This window comes from Salvelinus alpinus, chromosome 14 (genome assembly GCF_045679555.1).
Source record: "Salvelinus alpinus chromosome 14, SLU_Salpinus.1, whole genome shotgun sequence".
Taxonomy (NCBI): domain Eukaryota; kingdom Metazoa; phylum Chordata; class Actinopteri; order Salmoniformes; family Salmonidae; genus Salvelinus; species Salvelinus alpinus.
In genome coordinates, this window is record NC_092099.1 from 48963204 (window position 1) to 48979541 (window position 16338).

Consider the following 16338-nt stretch of genomic DNA (forward strand, 5'->3'; position numbering starts at 1 on the left):
AATGAATGGACATTTTTGTAGGGGTTAATACATTTGTCGTTAGGGCAAATCAAGTCTGACATTTCAAAGTGGAAATTACACACTTTAAAAGCCTCTTTAAAAGTAAAATACATTAGAAGTTTGCATTTCCTGCTTTGCAGAAAAAATGATCAATAACAAAAGAGTGATGAAGATCCTACATCTGCAAGAGACAACACTATTATAATGCTACGACACTGAACAAAAATATAAACGCAACACGTAAAGTGTTGGTCCCATGTTTCATGAGCTGGAATAAAAAATCCCAGAAATGTCCCGTACACACAAAAACCGTATTTATTTCAAATGTTGTGCACAAATTTTTGAGGAAAGGGGGGTACCTAGTCAGTTGTCCAACTGAATGTATTCAACTGAAATGTGTGTTCCGCATTTAACCCAACCCCTCTGAATCAGAAAGGTGTGGGGCGCTGCCATAATCGACATCCACGTCTTCGGCGCCCAGGGAACAGTGTTTTAACTGCCTTGCTCAGGGGCCGATACATTTTTTGTTAGGGCAAATCAAGTCAGAATTATGTAAGTGGAAATTACATACATTAGGAGCCTTTTTAAAACTCAAATACACTATGAGTTTGCATTTCGTGCAGTTTAGGAAAATTCTCAACAACAAAAGAGTGATCAAAATAAGATCCTCCATTTGTATGAGTGTTTCCCTTTGTACAACCAGCCATTTCTAAGCACAGAATACTTCTGTTCTGCTTCCAAGACAAACCCGCCCGCCCCCACCAACCCATTCCAACACACATGCACACACACACACACCACGAAGGAAGCTTGAGTATCACATACTGTATACCTTCAGAGAAATGTTGAAAGAGCTATGAAAACTGAGAACCACAAGGGACAAGGACAAAGGGAGTCACAGCGTCTGGCTTCTAAGTAGTGGTTACTAAGAACTGGCCACAAAAGCAAAAGGGAGGTTTACAAATAGAGCAACTTCCAAAGTGATAATAGTGATTAATTGTTGTATAAAGATTCTATTCAGTTTATTTTTTACAGATGCTCTACAATGATTGATATGTGTGCAAGTCTAATGCCCCTTCTAGTGTGGTACAGCTATTATCTCAGAGGATTGTGTTGTTTACACAGACAGTCTCTCTGTTCCTTTGGTGATGTTGTTGTGGGTTTCACTTGTTCAAAGAAATCTATTGCCATCAGGGTTTGCATGTCTGATAACATGATGACTTCAAAGGGAGATGACTGGTAGCGTTACATTTACATGTGCTTGTTTATTTGTGTATAAACCAACAGGCTCTCTGGGGTTTGAATAACTCCAAGCCCATAGGAGACCATGTTTGTGATGCCATTGGGATTGGTTTCTTTGATGTCTTCCAAGCCATGTCAAGATCTGTGGAAGTGAATGCAGGATGGCCATGGATTCAAAGGAGTAATCTGGTTGGGTTTATTAAAAATATTTTTGTGACATGCAACAATTTCAAAGATTTTACTGAGTTACAGTTCATATAAGGAAATCAGTCAATTTAAATAAATGTATTAGACCCTAATCTATGGATTTCACATGACTGGGCAGGGGTGCAGCCACGGGTGGGCCTTGGAGGGCATAGACCCACCCACTGGGGAGCTAGGCCCAGCCAATCAGAATGAGTTTTTCTCCACAAAAGGGCTTTATTAGAGACATAAATACTCCTCAGCACCCCCTCAGACTATCCCGCAGGTGAAGAAGCCAGATGTGGAGGTCCTGGTCTGGCGTGGTTACACGTGGTCTGCGGTTGTGAGGCCGGAAGGACGTACTGCCAAATTCTCTAAAACTACGTTGGAGGCAGCTTATGTTAGTGAAATTAACATTACATTTTCTTGCAACAGCTCTGGTGTACATTCCTGCAGTCAGCATGCCACTTGCACACGCCCTCAAAACTTGTAAACAAATTTGTGCACAACATTTGAGAGATGTGTGTTTTTTGTGTGTACGGGACATTTCTGGGATTTTTTATTCCAGCTCATGAAACATGGGACCAACACTTTACGTGTAGCGTTTATATTTTTGTTCAGTGTCGTAGCATTATAATAGTGTTGTCTCTTGCAGATGTAGGATCTTCATCACTCTTTTGTTATTGATCACTTTTTCTGCAAAGCAGGAAATGCAAACTTCTAATGTATTTTACTTTTAAAGAGGCTTCTAAAGTGTGTCATTTCCACTTTGAAATGTCAGACTTGATTTGCCCTAACGACAAATATATCAACTCCAACAAAAATGTCCATTCATTCTAATCCACATAATTGTTCACATTTTCTGTTGCTGCAGGATTATTTTCCGGTTCAAATGAAGATCCTACATCTTTAGTATTGTATCTCTATACATTCATATCTCTCAGAACATGTTATGACCTCCATGTATTTGCTTATTATTAATATGTGTGCATGTTTGAATGTTTTAGCTTTCTAAATTAAAACAAACAATATTCTCAACGATTTTATTTGGGACATTTTGATTTGGGGAAAATGTAGCACACACTGAGGCAAGCGATACACTGGCAGGAATAGTACAAATATCAGCGATGGCATCGTATACTGAAGAGAACAAGGAACAGACACAGGAAGAGGAAGAGCATCCAGCGCAGTACTCTCCATACTTTCCACACCGGATCATCTCGATCCAAGGACACTGTCACACTGTAGATATAGAGTCAGCTGAGGGTGAACCACATTGAAATGTAACACATGAAGAGTAATCTAGCCACTCATAGGTAAGCAGGTCTGTGCAACTTTTACTGTACAGTTCAGGGATGCCTAATTCCGGTCCTGGATGGCCGAAAATACTTCTGCTTTTTGTTTCTACCTGATTAGAAGGAGAGGATGAAAACCATAAGTGTTCCTGCCCTCAGGGATCGGAATTGGGCATCCCTGATATAGTTAGTTTGTGCATTGTGCTGTTTTAGATTATTGAGTGGACATCCCCTGCGTTCATATGCACATTATGCAGAAACAGTAGTGTCGACAATTTACAATAAATTGGTAGCCTTATTTACTAAGCTATACCTTGTTGAATTGCTTGTAGCAGATATGAGACTTGTTGTTTGAGTCGTACAAGGTGTGGACCGTGATGTTGTCAACGTTGTTGGGGAAGTTGAGGTCTTGTCGTACTGTTTTGTGGTTCCTGTTTTGAGCCGAGATACAAGCCCTGCAGGAAACAGCAACTCACACAGCAACTCATAACGGACATAGCATAAAAAGTAATGGTATGAAACACAGGTTTCTTTAGAAACATTTGTAAGCACTGATTTCACTAATAGTAATTGATCACTGGTATATGCAATGTTATATTAAATACCTCAGAGAAAAATAAAAACTGTAAGCAACAACTTCAGCTACATACAGTACTTACACTCAGAGACAGTCAGGCGAAGACGAAACGCCAAAGGACTGCTGGCTCTTTCAATTGCACACCAGTACCAGCCACTGTCCTCAGCTGTTGCTCCTTTCATACTGACTGTGAATAACCCAAGGGTTTTATCGTCCAATATCTGAACATCACCGGTCAGATGTTTAGGTTGATTAGATCGAATGATAACTGTGCAGAAGTACCAGTAATAACCCCTGCACCAGAATTTGACCTTGTCCCTGTTGAACGGGTGATACTGGCAGGAGATGTGGACTGTTTCACCAACTGCACTCTTCACCTCTGAGGGTCCGGAGAGGGATGAGGCTGCTGAAGAAAATCACAAACAAACACAAGCATTAAACAATGTGTCTTCATTTAACAGTGACTAAAAATGTATAGTCAATGATTTAAAACAACATACCTTTTAATAAACATAAGATGATGAGATTGATCCAAATCTTGGTAGTCATCTTTCTGCTTCAACTCAATCTTTATCTGAAATCTATGACTTTAAAGGTTATGGAGATGGAAACTCTTTGTTTGTGGTGACTGGTGAAAGAGTTCTCTGCATTCAGACTGGGCTGTGAGGTCCACCCCTTCCTGTACCTGCTCTCTCTGGCTATTGGGCAGTTCCACACCAGGATACCCAAAATAATTTTGCGCCTTCTCAGGTTGTTCTGGCAATTCAAACATAGAAACTTCATTGGGTGGAAGGATGTTTGACATGCTTTATACAATTGTATCACAAACAATCTTTGAGAAAATCATGATGAAAGTGGCCATTTTAGGCCCTTTTTAGACCTCTACATGCCTCCTGTAAGACCTTATGGTCTGTGAAACATACATGATACAGACATCATTGAGCTGTCATCAAAATGAATGAGAACAGAACAAACCAGTGGAACTAAGTAGTAGGCCTAGTAAATAAAAAAACAAGCGCCGCCAGGATAATGGCTCCACCGTAAACTCCACCTCTGACTGTTCCTGATGATCTTGGAACAGAGGAGCCAGCCCAGGTTAGCCTAGAATCCTACTCTAGCTGCAGATTTTCTTTCCAAAAACGTTCTGGAGATTTGTACTTAGATAAGGTCATTGTTTGCTTGGAGCTGGTGGGGGTTCTTCAAAACCTTTGGACCTATCAATAACATTCTTCCAGTTAGAATAGCCAGCTTGGGTGAAGGCCCTGTTTGCATTAGCATTGGACTCAACACTGAACTTTCGACATGGGAAACAAAATGTTGCATCTGCAGTAACTGAGAATTCCAACCACTCTCTTCCTATGACCCAGATCAAATCAAATCAAATTGTATTTCTCACATGCGCCAAATACAACAGGTGTAGGACTTACCCTGAATTGCTTACTTACAAGCCCTTAACCAATAATGCAGTTCAAGAAATAGAGTTCCCGAAAGTATTTAATAAATAAACAAAAGTGAAAAAAATCGAAATCAAAATGTAACACAAGAAAATGACATAACAATAACAAGGCTATGTACAGCGGATACCGGTACCGAGTCAATGTGCCAGGGTACAGCTTAGTCAACGTTATTTGTAAAGTGACTATGCCTGGGGTGGGGGGTCAATGTGGTCCTAGACTTGTCACTCCGGTACCACGTGCGGTAGCAGAAATAACAGTCTATGACTGGGGTGACTGGAGTCTTTGACAATTTTTTGGGCCTTCCTCTGACACCGCCTCTGACATAGGTCCTGGGTGGCAGGAAGCTAGGCCCCAGTGATTTACTGGGCCGTACGCACTACCCTCTGTAGTGCATGACAGTCAGATGCAGAGAGGTTCCATACCAGGCGTTGATGCAACCGGTCAGGATGCTCTCGATGGTGCAGCTGTAGAACCTTTTGACGATCTGGGGACACATGCCAAATCTTTTCAGTCTCCTGACTGGGAAAAGGGGGGGGGGGGGGGGGGGGTGTTGTGCCCTCTTCACAACTGTCTTGGTGTGTTTGGACCATGATAGTGCGTTGGTGATGAGGACACTGAGGGGCCCCAGTGTTGAGGATCAGAGTGGAAGTGGATGTGTGGATGTTTTGTTGCCTACCCTTACCACCTGGGGGCGGCCCGTCAGGAAGTCCAGGATCCAGTTGCAGAGGGAGGTGTTTAGTCCCAGGGTACTTAACTTAGTGATGAGCTTTGTGGGCACAATGGTGTTGAATGCTGAGCTGTAGTCAATAAACAGCATTTTCACATAGGTGTTCCTTTTGTCCATGTGGGAAAGGGCAGTTTGGAATGCATTTGAGATTGCGTCATCTGTGGATCTGTTGGGGCGGTATGCGAATTGGAGTTGGTCTAGGGTTTCAAGCATGATGGTGTTGATGGGAGCCACGACCAGCCTTTAAAAACACTTCATGGCTACCGGCGTGAGTGCTACATGGCAGTAATCATTTAGGCAGGTTACCTTCACTTTCTTGGACACATGGACTATGGTGATCTGTTTGAAACATGTAGGTATTACAGACTCGGTCAGGGAGAGGTTGAAAATGTCAGTGAAGACACTTGCCAGTTGAGTACACGTCCTGTAATCCATCTGGCCCCGCGGCTTTGTGAATGTTGACCTGTTTAAAGGTCTTGCTCACATCGGCTACGGAGAGTGTGATCACACAGTCATACGGAACAGCTGGTGCTCTCATGCATGCTTCAGTGTTGCTTGCCTCGAAACTAGCATAAAAGGCATTTAGATCGTCTGGTAGGCTTGCGTCACTGGGCAGCTCACGGCTGGGTTTCCCTTTGTATTCCGAAATATTTTTCAAGCCCTTCCACATCGAGCGAGCTTCAAAGCTGGTGTAGTAGGATTCAATCTTGGTCTTGTATTGAAGCTTTGGCTGTTTGATGGTTCGTCTGAGGGCATAGCGGGATTTCTTATAAGTGTCCGGATTAGTGTCCCGCTCCTTGAAAGCAGTAGCTCCAGCCATTAGCTCGGTGCAGATGTTGCCTGTAATCCATGGCTTCTTTTTGGGAAATGTACGTGTTGTCACTGTGGGGACGACGTCGTTGATGCACTTATTGATGAAGCCAGTGAAGGAGGTGGTATACTCCTTAAGAATCCCGGAACATACTCTTGTCTGTGCTAGCAAAACAGTCTTGTAGCGTAGCATCCGCGTCATCTGACCACTTCCGTATTGAGCGAGTCACTGGTACTTCCTGCTTTCGTTTTTGCTTGTAAGCAGGAATCAGGAGGATAAAATTGTGGTCAGATTTGCCAAATGGAGTGCGAGGGAGAGCTTTGTATGTGTCTCTGTGTGTGCTATTAAATGAATGTTTTTAGACAGAACATCTGCGGCTAGGTAGGATTCTAGGTTAACCTGGGCTGGCTCCTCTGTTCCAAGATCATCAGGAACTGTTGGAGGTGGAGGTGGCTGTGAAGCTGCCAGGATAATGGTATTTCAGAATTATATTTCAGAATCAAGACATTCTCCATAGACATACTCCATATGTTAGAGCACACGATAAGGAGTATAATTACATCAAGATGTAGGAAAAATGGCCACTTTCATCAACAAAAATGTTTTGATACAAATGCAAAAAACATGTCAAACGTCCTTCCTCCCAATGAAGTTTCTATGTGAGAATTTCCAGAACAATAGGACATACCAAAAATATTTTTGGGCTATCCTGGTGTTGAATCACCATATTCTCAGAAACCAAAACAAGGAGAGGAATTCATCGCAGAAACTGAGGGGGCAGACAGATCTTTTGCCCATTTAAAATGATTAACACTGTTAAGACTATAAAACTGATTAATACTGTGCCCCAGGGGACAGAGAGCTCATGTCCATTGAAACTGATTAAGAATGTGCCTCAGGGGACAGAGAGCTCATGTCCATTGAAACTGATTAAGAATGTGCCTCAGGGGACAGAGAGCTCATGTCCATTGAAACTGATTAAGAATGTGCCTCAGGGGACAGAGAGCTCATGTCCATTGAAACTGATTAAGAACGTGCCTAAGGGGAGAGACAGTGCTAATGTCCATTGAAACTGATTAAGAGTGTTAAGACTATTGAAACTGATTAAGAACGTTCCCCAGGGGACAGACAGAGCTCATTCCCATTAAAACGGATAAAGAACGTGCCTCAGGGGACAGACAGTGCTCATGTCCATTAAAACGGATAAAGAACGTTCCCCAGGGGACAGACAGTGCTCATGTCCATTAAAACGGATAAAGAACGTTCCCCAGGGGACAGACAGAGCTCATTCCCATTAAAACGGATAAAGAACGTGCCTCAGGGGACAGACAGTGCTCATGTCCATTAAAACGGATAAAGAACGTTCCCCAGGGGACAGACAGTGCTCATGTCCATTAAAACGGATAAAGAACGTTCCCCAGGGGACAGACAGTGCTCATGTCCATTAAAACGGATAAAGAACGTTCCCCAGGGGACAGACAGTGCTCATGTCCATTAAAACGGATAAAGAACGTTCCCCAGGGGACAGACAGTGCTCATGTCCATTAAAACGGATAAAGAACGTTCCCCAGGGGACAGACAGTGCTCATGTCCATTAAAACGGATAAAGAACGTTCCCCAGGGGACAGACAGTGCTCATGTCCATTAAAACGGATAAAGAACGTTCCCCAGGGGACAGACAGTGCTCATGTCCATTAAAACGGATAAAGAACGTTCCCCAGGGGACAGACAGTGCTCATGTCCATTAAAACGGATAAAGAACGTGCCTCAGGGGACAGACAGTGCTCATGTCCATTGAAACTGATTAAGACTGTGTTGAAACAGATTAAGACTGTGGCTAATCAATTTGTATCCCATTTTGGTATGAAGATCAAATCAAACTTAATTTGTCACATGCGCCAAATACAACAGGTATTACCGGGAACCTACCGGGAAATGTTCACTTACAAGCCCTTAACCAGCAATGAAGTTTCAAGAAAATAGAGTTAAGAAAATATTTAAGAAATAAACTAAAGTTAAAAATAAAATTAAAAGTAACACAATAAAATAACAATACCAAGTCAATGTGCGGGGTCCAGGTTAGTCGAGGTAACTTGGACATGTAGGTAGGGGTAAAGGGACTATGCACAGATAATAATCAGCAAGATATACAATACATATAGTTCATTGTGCATGGGATTAATTCATGGGATTAATTCATGGGTTTAATTCATGGGATTAATTCATGGGTTTAATTCATGGGATTAATTCATAGGATTAATTCATGGGATTAATTCATGGGTTTAATTCATGGGATGAATGCATAGGATTAATTAATGGGATTGATTAATGGGATTCATTCACAGATTTTCCATTCGCCCATCAGTGTCCCCTCAAAATAAATATACCAGCATGCATGACGCCTCTTGGGGCAGATAATAACATACGGAGGAGGAGAGAATTGATAGTGCAAAGTGCATATCACCATACTCATATCAACATATGATGTAAATTATCCATTAATTTATAAATGTTACCTTGGACTGCTAATGGGTGATAATAATGACCAGGCTAAAGCAAAACGAAGATGGCAAAGTATGGACAGGTCTCGCTCTGAGAATATTAAAGATCTGCTTGGCTTAGTCTATGTAACATTAACATATTGCAGGTGGCAAGGTATCAGAATTGAGATGTCCTTAGGCAGCCAAAACACACATTAATTCTGTAATGACCCGCCACACTGGAGTGAACATCATCATTATTGGTCAGGTGAGGCAGAGTTATCTGTTCCAAAGCGCCTAACGACTTTTTAAGCCTCTTTGGAGGGATGACAATGACTTTCATTAATCCATCCAAGGCCAGTGTTGCTTGCTATAGGATTTGATATGGCTGGGGATCTACTCTGATTTGAAAGAAAACATTGTTTCATTCAACTTGTTTTATACACATAAATAATGGCTTTAATCTTACTCTGTTCTATTCACAAAGGGCCCGATTCAGACTTAGGAAATTAACACCTTTCCTACGCACTGTAGTTGGTATTCAGACTTGCAGGTGTGCAACGGGATTTGCAGGCGTGGTTCCCTTTGCGCGTGCTGAATACATTTAATTCAACTGTTGAAAACCCTCCCACTTGCTGGCCTACATATTTTCTCATGGAGTTTGCATTCAATAGGGTTTTCAATACATTTATCTTAAGCCATCCCTTTAAATACGGTTTACCTTTAATTAGCATTTTGTCGACAGACTAGAATACATCGAGAGAATGGGTTCAGAAAATAGGGATCAACAAAAGAAAGCTATGTAAATATATGCATGTTTGTCTCAGTTTCAGCACCAGCTGGTAGACTATACTTTGATCTTGTAGGTTATTTAGGCATATTTTAGGGCTAGGAAAGTAAGTATGACTCGTAGAAAACAGGTTTAAACTGCTACATGTGGTCTGAGTTCCATCACGATTCAAATAGGCTACATGTCCCAAATTATTGCACAGCGTTAGCCTAACATGATCCACTATAGCTAGTAACCCTCATTAACAACTACACAGAAAGGTACACAGAATGGAATGGAATTAAATCATGCAAAATGTAGGCTACAAATTGAAGGAAACTAACACTAAAATGACAGTTAAAAAATGATGTGTGTATTATTACTGACAGTGGCTCCATATAGTGACTAATATTTAAAATAAAATGGAGAAAGCCCGGGTCTCCAAATTTCATCCCTGCAAATTATGAGTGCATACAATAACAATTTTGAATAATGCCACAGCTATTTATAGACAACAGCTTCTTCAGGCTAGGCGTCCCGCTAGCTGGACAACTTCCGGTGAAACTGGAGGGCGCGCAATTCAAATAAATAATCATAAAAATTATGGATATTAAACATTTAGACACATACAAGTGTCATATATCGGTTGAAAGCTTAAATTCTTGTTAATCTAACTGCACTGTCTGATTTACAGTAGGCTTTACAGCGAAAGCATGCCATGCGATTGTTGGAGGACGGTGCCCCACATCAAAATATTTTTCCACAGGTTTCATAAATTCACAAACATTCACTTACTTTTTGAAAATCTTCCTCTGATTTGTCATCCAAAGGGTCCCAGCTTTAACATGCGTTTTGTTAGATAAAATCCTTCTTTATATCCCAAAAAGTCTGTTTAGTTGGCGCCATCGATTTGAGTAATCCACTCGTTCAACATGCCACGATAGGAATCCAAAAATCGACTCCTAAACTTTGTTTCAAAAAGTCAAAATATGTTTCTATTTAATCCTCAGATACCCTAAAATGTAACCAAACTATAATATTTCATACGGAAAGAAGTATGTTCAATAGGAAACAAATATTAGCAGGTGCGCGTTGTCTTCATGGTGCGCGCACACACAAATGTCCAAGCAGGTGTTCTTTTACAAAAAATCTTATTTCTTACTCGCTTTGGAAGAAAGAAGCCTTAAACCTTGAACAAAGACTACTGACACCCAGTGGAAGCCATAGGAATTGTATACTGGGAGCTAGATTACTTAATACTTACAGTAGATGTTGACTTATGTAAATTCAAAGCAGTATAGGCAGCATACATGGTTAATATTTGCCATTTACCTCTAGATCATGTGTATCAATAATTGCGCTATTCGATTTTTTTGATCAAATGTGATTTTTGTAAACAAAAATCTATTATAATCAGGACATGGGTGGAGTAAATCATATTTATCTTGAACAAATATAAATTAAACAAGGTTTTCATCACTATTGATGTTGACTGCTTTGAACTGAACAAATTGGAAAGACACATTATACATACAGTATTTTATGGAAATTATAAATGAGCCCCTGTCACGATCGTCAATGGGAGAGAGAGAGGACCAAGGCGCAGCGTGTGGAAAATACATCTTCTCTTTATTAGAAGAAGGACAACGAAACAAAACAACAAACAGACGAACGTGAAGCTATCAAAGACTAAGTGCAAACCTGCAACATAGACACAGACAATTACCCACAAAACCCCAATGCCTATGACTGCCTTAAATATGGCTCTCAATCAGAGACAATGAACCACAGCTGCCTCTAATTGAGAACCAATCTAGGCAGCCATAGACATAACTAGACAACTACACTAGACACTACAAAAACACATACATTCCCCATGTCACACCCTGACCTAACTAAAAAACATAAAGAAAACAAAGAATACTAAGGCCAGGGCGTGACAGCCCCATTGAACACAAATTAGGTCCGGTCTACACACCACATGAGGGATAGAGTTTTACTGTGTGTATTTCTTGCACTTGATGCATGTGTACTGTGTCTTCCTGTCCTTCTTGGGTCCACACACATCGCAGCGCTTCTGAATGTTGCTACCGGCTGCAATCTAGAATGATGAAAACACCTAGTCCAGGAATTTTACTAGCATCTCACTCAGTCACTCACATATAGTAGCTTGCGAAGGTATTCAACCCCCTTGGCATATTTCCTATTTTGTTGCCTTACAACCTGGAATTAAAATGTTGTACTGTTCCTACCATTGTCAGCTTCCTCTTGAGGAACTCCTGTCCCAGCATGTGCGAAGTAAAAAAGTAATCGCTTGTGATGTTGTGGCCATGGAGTCCCTGTGTCACATCCAGGACAACCTGCATCCCTTGGTTCTTCTCAGGGGCTCCTCCATCTGGCTACCCCGTATACACTTACGTATATTATGAAGCAGCATCACAGGCAGCCCAGATCTTGATTCCATATTTTGCGGGTTTAAACAGTATGTACTGCCTGAAGGGGCAGCGGCCCCTAAATGTATAAGCGGCTCATCAACACTAACGTTGGGCCCAGGGTTGTAAAATAGGGGAAGGCAGTCCACCCACTTGTCCCATACGAACCTGATTGCAGCTAGCATGTCTCTCTGCCGCTGAGCTGGTCTGGTGTCTCAGTTATCGAAGCGGATAATCCTGGAAATATTGTGGAAGTTTGCACGGAAAGGTTCTCTGCCAGTTTCTGCATCCCACAGGGATTCTGTTAATTCCCCATTGGATCTGAAAGCACCAGCATGGATAAGAACCCCAAAGTATGCATGTAAATGAGTTTGGTTCATCTCTCTCCAAAACAATGCTTTCCCTCTAAATTAGTGCAGTCCAAAATAATTTTGGGGATGGTGTCTGGGATCAACAGTTCAAAATAAGACTTTATGTCCTGCATATGAGTAACCACCATCCGCGTTGGCCCAGGTTGCATCCTTGGCAGCCATGCGGGGTGGCTCATTCCTTAGGCAAGAAGACTATTCAATTTCACAATTATTTCATACATTATTTTCATCCTGCAGATGAGGTGGTTAGTGACGGGCTGGTCCTGGGGCTGGCTGCTGACGGGCTGGTCCTGGGGCTGTTTGAGAGTCAATCTCATTATCTTCTTCCAACTCACTGTCAGACTCCGAATTGACAGACATGATCCTCATATTCGGATAAGTCTTAATCTTCCAAAGTGGAAGACTCTCCTTCCACACTAGCTTCTCTCTCAGCAGAGAGACCCTCTGAGCTGAGATTCATTTTGCCATACTGATTGATTGTGGTAAGGAGCCACGCATGCAAAGCTATTTATTTGTTGTGTCCCTCCCCCAATTTGCACGTGGCTGGGGTAGAGCGTGGGAAAATACATAACTGACTTGCCTAGTTAAATAAAGGTTACATTTAAATAAATAAAAAATAGTGTTTCATGACAAACCATTTTTTATAAATCTGTCAAGGCACCAACTTTGAGAAGGGTTTAAAACAAAGGTTTCAAACCAATTCATGAATGTAATTGAATCTAGGCATGTCTTGCCTTTTATGTAAGGGCATTACATTTAAAAAAAATTATACATTGTAAAAAATGCAGCATCAAAATAATGTATTGTAATAACCTTGTGCAGGTTCCCGCAAGACATTGCGTAGTTTCACACACTACAAAGGGTAAAGACTGTGAGAAAAGCGGAAGACAGGCAGACAGGCAGGGAGACAGACAGATTCTTGATGCTATTTTGAAACAGCAGGCTCAGGAAGGAGGAAGACAGAGTGAAGGCACACAGCAAACCTATTTGTTTCACTTTTACTTGTTTTCACCTACACATACACTTTTCCACACTTTTATTACCCTCGGGTCCGAACACCACATATGTAATATAAATGTGTAGGGGGTGCACGGTGTGTGCTCAATGAAAATGTGTTATTTTACATGTTCTTCACAGAAAATGAGCCAAGGCCAATGAGTCTCAGGCTGAAAAATAATTAATTGTGGCATTTTTCAATTAGTAAACATTGAATATGGGTCCCACAGACCCAAACACCACACAAGGTTTAAATTGGGAAAAGGGTCTGCAATACATGTCATGTTAATATGATTTTCAGCTTGCTTTCATATGACTGGTTTCACATTTCTCTCCAGGGATCAAAAGGAAAAATCATCTAAAACAATTGCTATGTATATTTACAATCCCTTTACTTATTTACTCATTTACCTAGCTCTTATCAATAGCTCTTATCGATTTATAAATACAGTGCATGGAGATTATATCAGAGAAAGAAAGAAGATGCTTTTTCCACTTGAAACTAGCAGGTATTATTCAACCTCATTCATGGTTTACTCATACGTAAACCTGGTGGAATTATTAGTGAATTTAGTCAAGGGCAGAATATGACATACACTATATATACAAAAGTATGTGGACACTTTCAGATTAGTGTATTCGGCTATTTCAGCCACACCCAATACTGACAGGTGTATAAAATCGAGCACACAGCCATGCAATCTCCATAGACAAATATTGGCGGTAGAATGGCCTTACTGAAGAGTTCAGTGACTTTCAATTCGGAACCGTCATAGGATGCCACCTTTCCAACAAGTCAGTTGGTCAAATTTTGGTCCTGCTAGAGCTGCCCCAGTGAACTGTGTGTTGTTGATGTGAAGTGGAAATTCCTAGGGGAAACAACGGGTCAGCCGGCGAAATGGTTGACCGCGAAGTGGTAAGCTCACAGATTGGGACCACCGAGTTCTGAAGCACGTAGCGTGTAAAAATCATCTTTCCTCGATTGCAAAACTCACTACTGAGTTCCAAACTGCCCCTAGAAGCTACGTCAGCACAAAAACTGTTCGTCAGGAGCTTCGTGAAATGGGTTTCCATGGCCGAGCAGCCACACACAAGCCTAAGATCACCATGAGCAATGCTAAGCGTCGACTGGAGCAGTGAAAACGTGTTCACTGGAGTGATGAATCACGCTTCACCATCTGAAGTCCGACAGGCGAATCTGGGATTCGGCAGATGCCAATAGAACGCTACATGCCCCAATGCATAGTGCCAACTGTAAAGTTTGGTGGAGGAGGAATAATGGTCTGGGCTATATTTCATGGTTCTGGCCTACACCTTAGTTCCAGTGAAAGGAAATCTTAACGCTACAGCAAACAATGACATTCTAGATGATTCTACGTTTCCAACTTTGTTGCAACAGTTTGGGGAAGGCCCGTACCTATTTCAGCATGACAATACCACTGTGCACAAAGCGAGGTCCATACAGAAATGATTTGTCGAGATCGGTGTGGAAGAACTTGACTGGCCTGCACAAAGCCCTGATCTCAACCCCATCGAACACCTTTGGAATTATTTGGAACCCTGACTACGAGCCAGATCAAATCGCCGAACATCAGTACCCAACCTCACTAACACTCTTGTTGCTGCAAGTCCCTGCAGCATTGTTCCAACATCTACTGGAAAGCCTTCCCAGATAAGTGGAGGCTGTTATAGCAGTGAAGTGGGGACTAACTCAATATTCATGCCCATTCGTGTTCGTGGCTAAGCATGACTTCTACACCATCATTAAGTTTGCTGACAACACAACAATGGTAGGCCTGTTGACCGACAATGATGAGACAGCCTATAGGGAGGAGGTCAGAAACCTGGCAGTGTGGTTCCAGGACAACAACCTCTGCCTTAACGTGAGCAAGACAAAGGAGATGATCTTAGACTACAGGAAAAGGAGGGCCGAACACGCCCCCATTCACATCGACAGGGCTGTAGTGGAGCACGGTCGAGAGTTTCAAGTTCCTTGGCGTCGACATCACCAACAAACTATCATGGTCCAAACACACCAAGACAGTCGTGAAGAGTGCACGACAACACCTTTTCGCCCTCAAGAGACAAACATTTGGCATGGGTCCCCAGATCCTCAAAACCTTCTACAGCTGCACCATCAAGAGCATCCTGCTCTGTTGCATCACCGCCTGTTATGGCAACTGCTCTGCATCCAACCATAAGGCGCTACAGAGGGTAGTGTGTATGGCCCAGTACATCACTGAGGCCAAGCTTCCTGCCATCCAGGACCAATATACTATGCGGTATATAAAAAATTGTCAAGACTCCAGTCCCCCAAGTCTGTTCTCTCTGCTACCACACGGCATGTGGTACCGGAGCGCCAAGTCCATGTCCAAAAGGCTTCTTAACAGCTTCCACCCCATAGCCATAAGATTGCTGAACAATTAATCGAATGGCTACCCGGACTATTTACATTCACATCACCCCCCTCTGTTTTTACACTGCTAGCACAGTTAGCACTGTGAGCAACCTTATATCGATCAGTTAGCACTGTGAGCAACCTTATATCGGTCAGTTAGCACTGTGAGCAACCTTATATCGGTCAGTTAGCACTGTGAGCAACCTTATATCGGTCAGTTAGCACTGTGAGCAACCTTATATCGGTCAGTTAGCACTGTGAGCAACCTTATATCGGTCAGTTAGCACTGTGAGCAACCTTATATCGGTCAGTTAGCACTGTGAGCAACCTTATATCGGTCAGTTAGCACTGTGAGCAACCTTATATCGGTCAGTTAGCACTGTGAGCAACCTTATATCGGTCAGTTAGCACTGTGAGCAACCTTATATCGGTCAGTTAGCACTGTGAGCAACCTTATATCGGTCAGTTAGCACTGTGAGCAACCTTATATCGGTCAGTTAGCACTGTGAGCAACCTTATATCGGTCAGTTAGCACTGTGAGCAACCTTATATCGGTCAGTTAGCACTGTGAGCAACCTTATATCGGTCAGTTAGCACTGT

General features: G+C 42.1%; 1 protein-coding gene across 1 annotated transcript; it reads right to left on the reverse strand.

The window, feature by feature from the left end:
* Positions 1-2462: 2462 nt before the first annotated feature.
* LOC139538210 (CMRF35-like molecule 3) lies at positions 2463-3937 on the reverse strand. Its single transcript, XM_071340072.1, has 4 exons — positions 3798-3937; positions 3380-3703; positions 3034-3175; positions 2463-2667 (listed from the first exon to the last, which is right to left on the reverse strand). The coding sequence occupies exons 1-4, from the start codon at positions 3844-3846 to the stop codon at positions 2547-2549; spliced, it is 636 nt and encodes a 211-aa protein (XP_071196173.1). The 5' UTR covers positions 3847-3937; the 3' UTR covers positions 2463-2546.
* Between the last annotated feature and the right edge of the window lie 12401 nt (positions 3938-16338).

Bases quoted from the DNA above. Each gene is read 5' to 3' on its own strand.
- LOC139538210 (XM_071340072.1), bottom strand. From the start codon at position 3,846: ATGACTACCAAGATTTGGATCAATCTCATCATCTTATGTTTATTAAAA. The intron at 3,176-3,379 runs GTAAGTACTGTA...TGTTTCCTGCAG, and splicing joins TCGCCTGACTGTCTCTGAGT to GGCTTGTATCTCGGCTCAAA. The intron at 2,668-3,033 runs GTATAGCTTAGT...CTATATCTACAG, and splicing joins GCTACAAGCAATTCAACAAG to TGTGACAGTGTCCTTGGATC.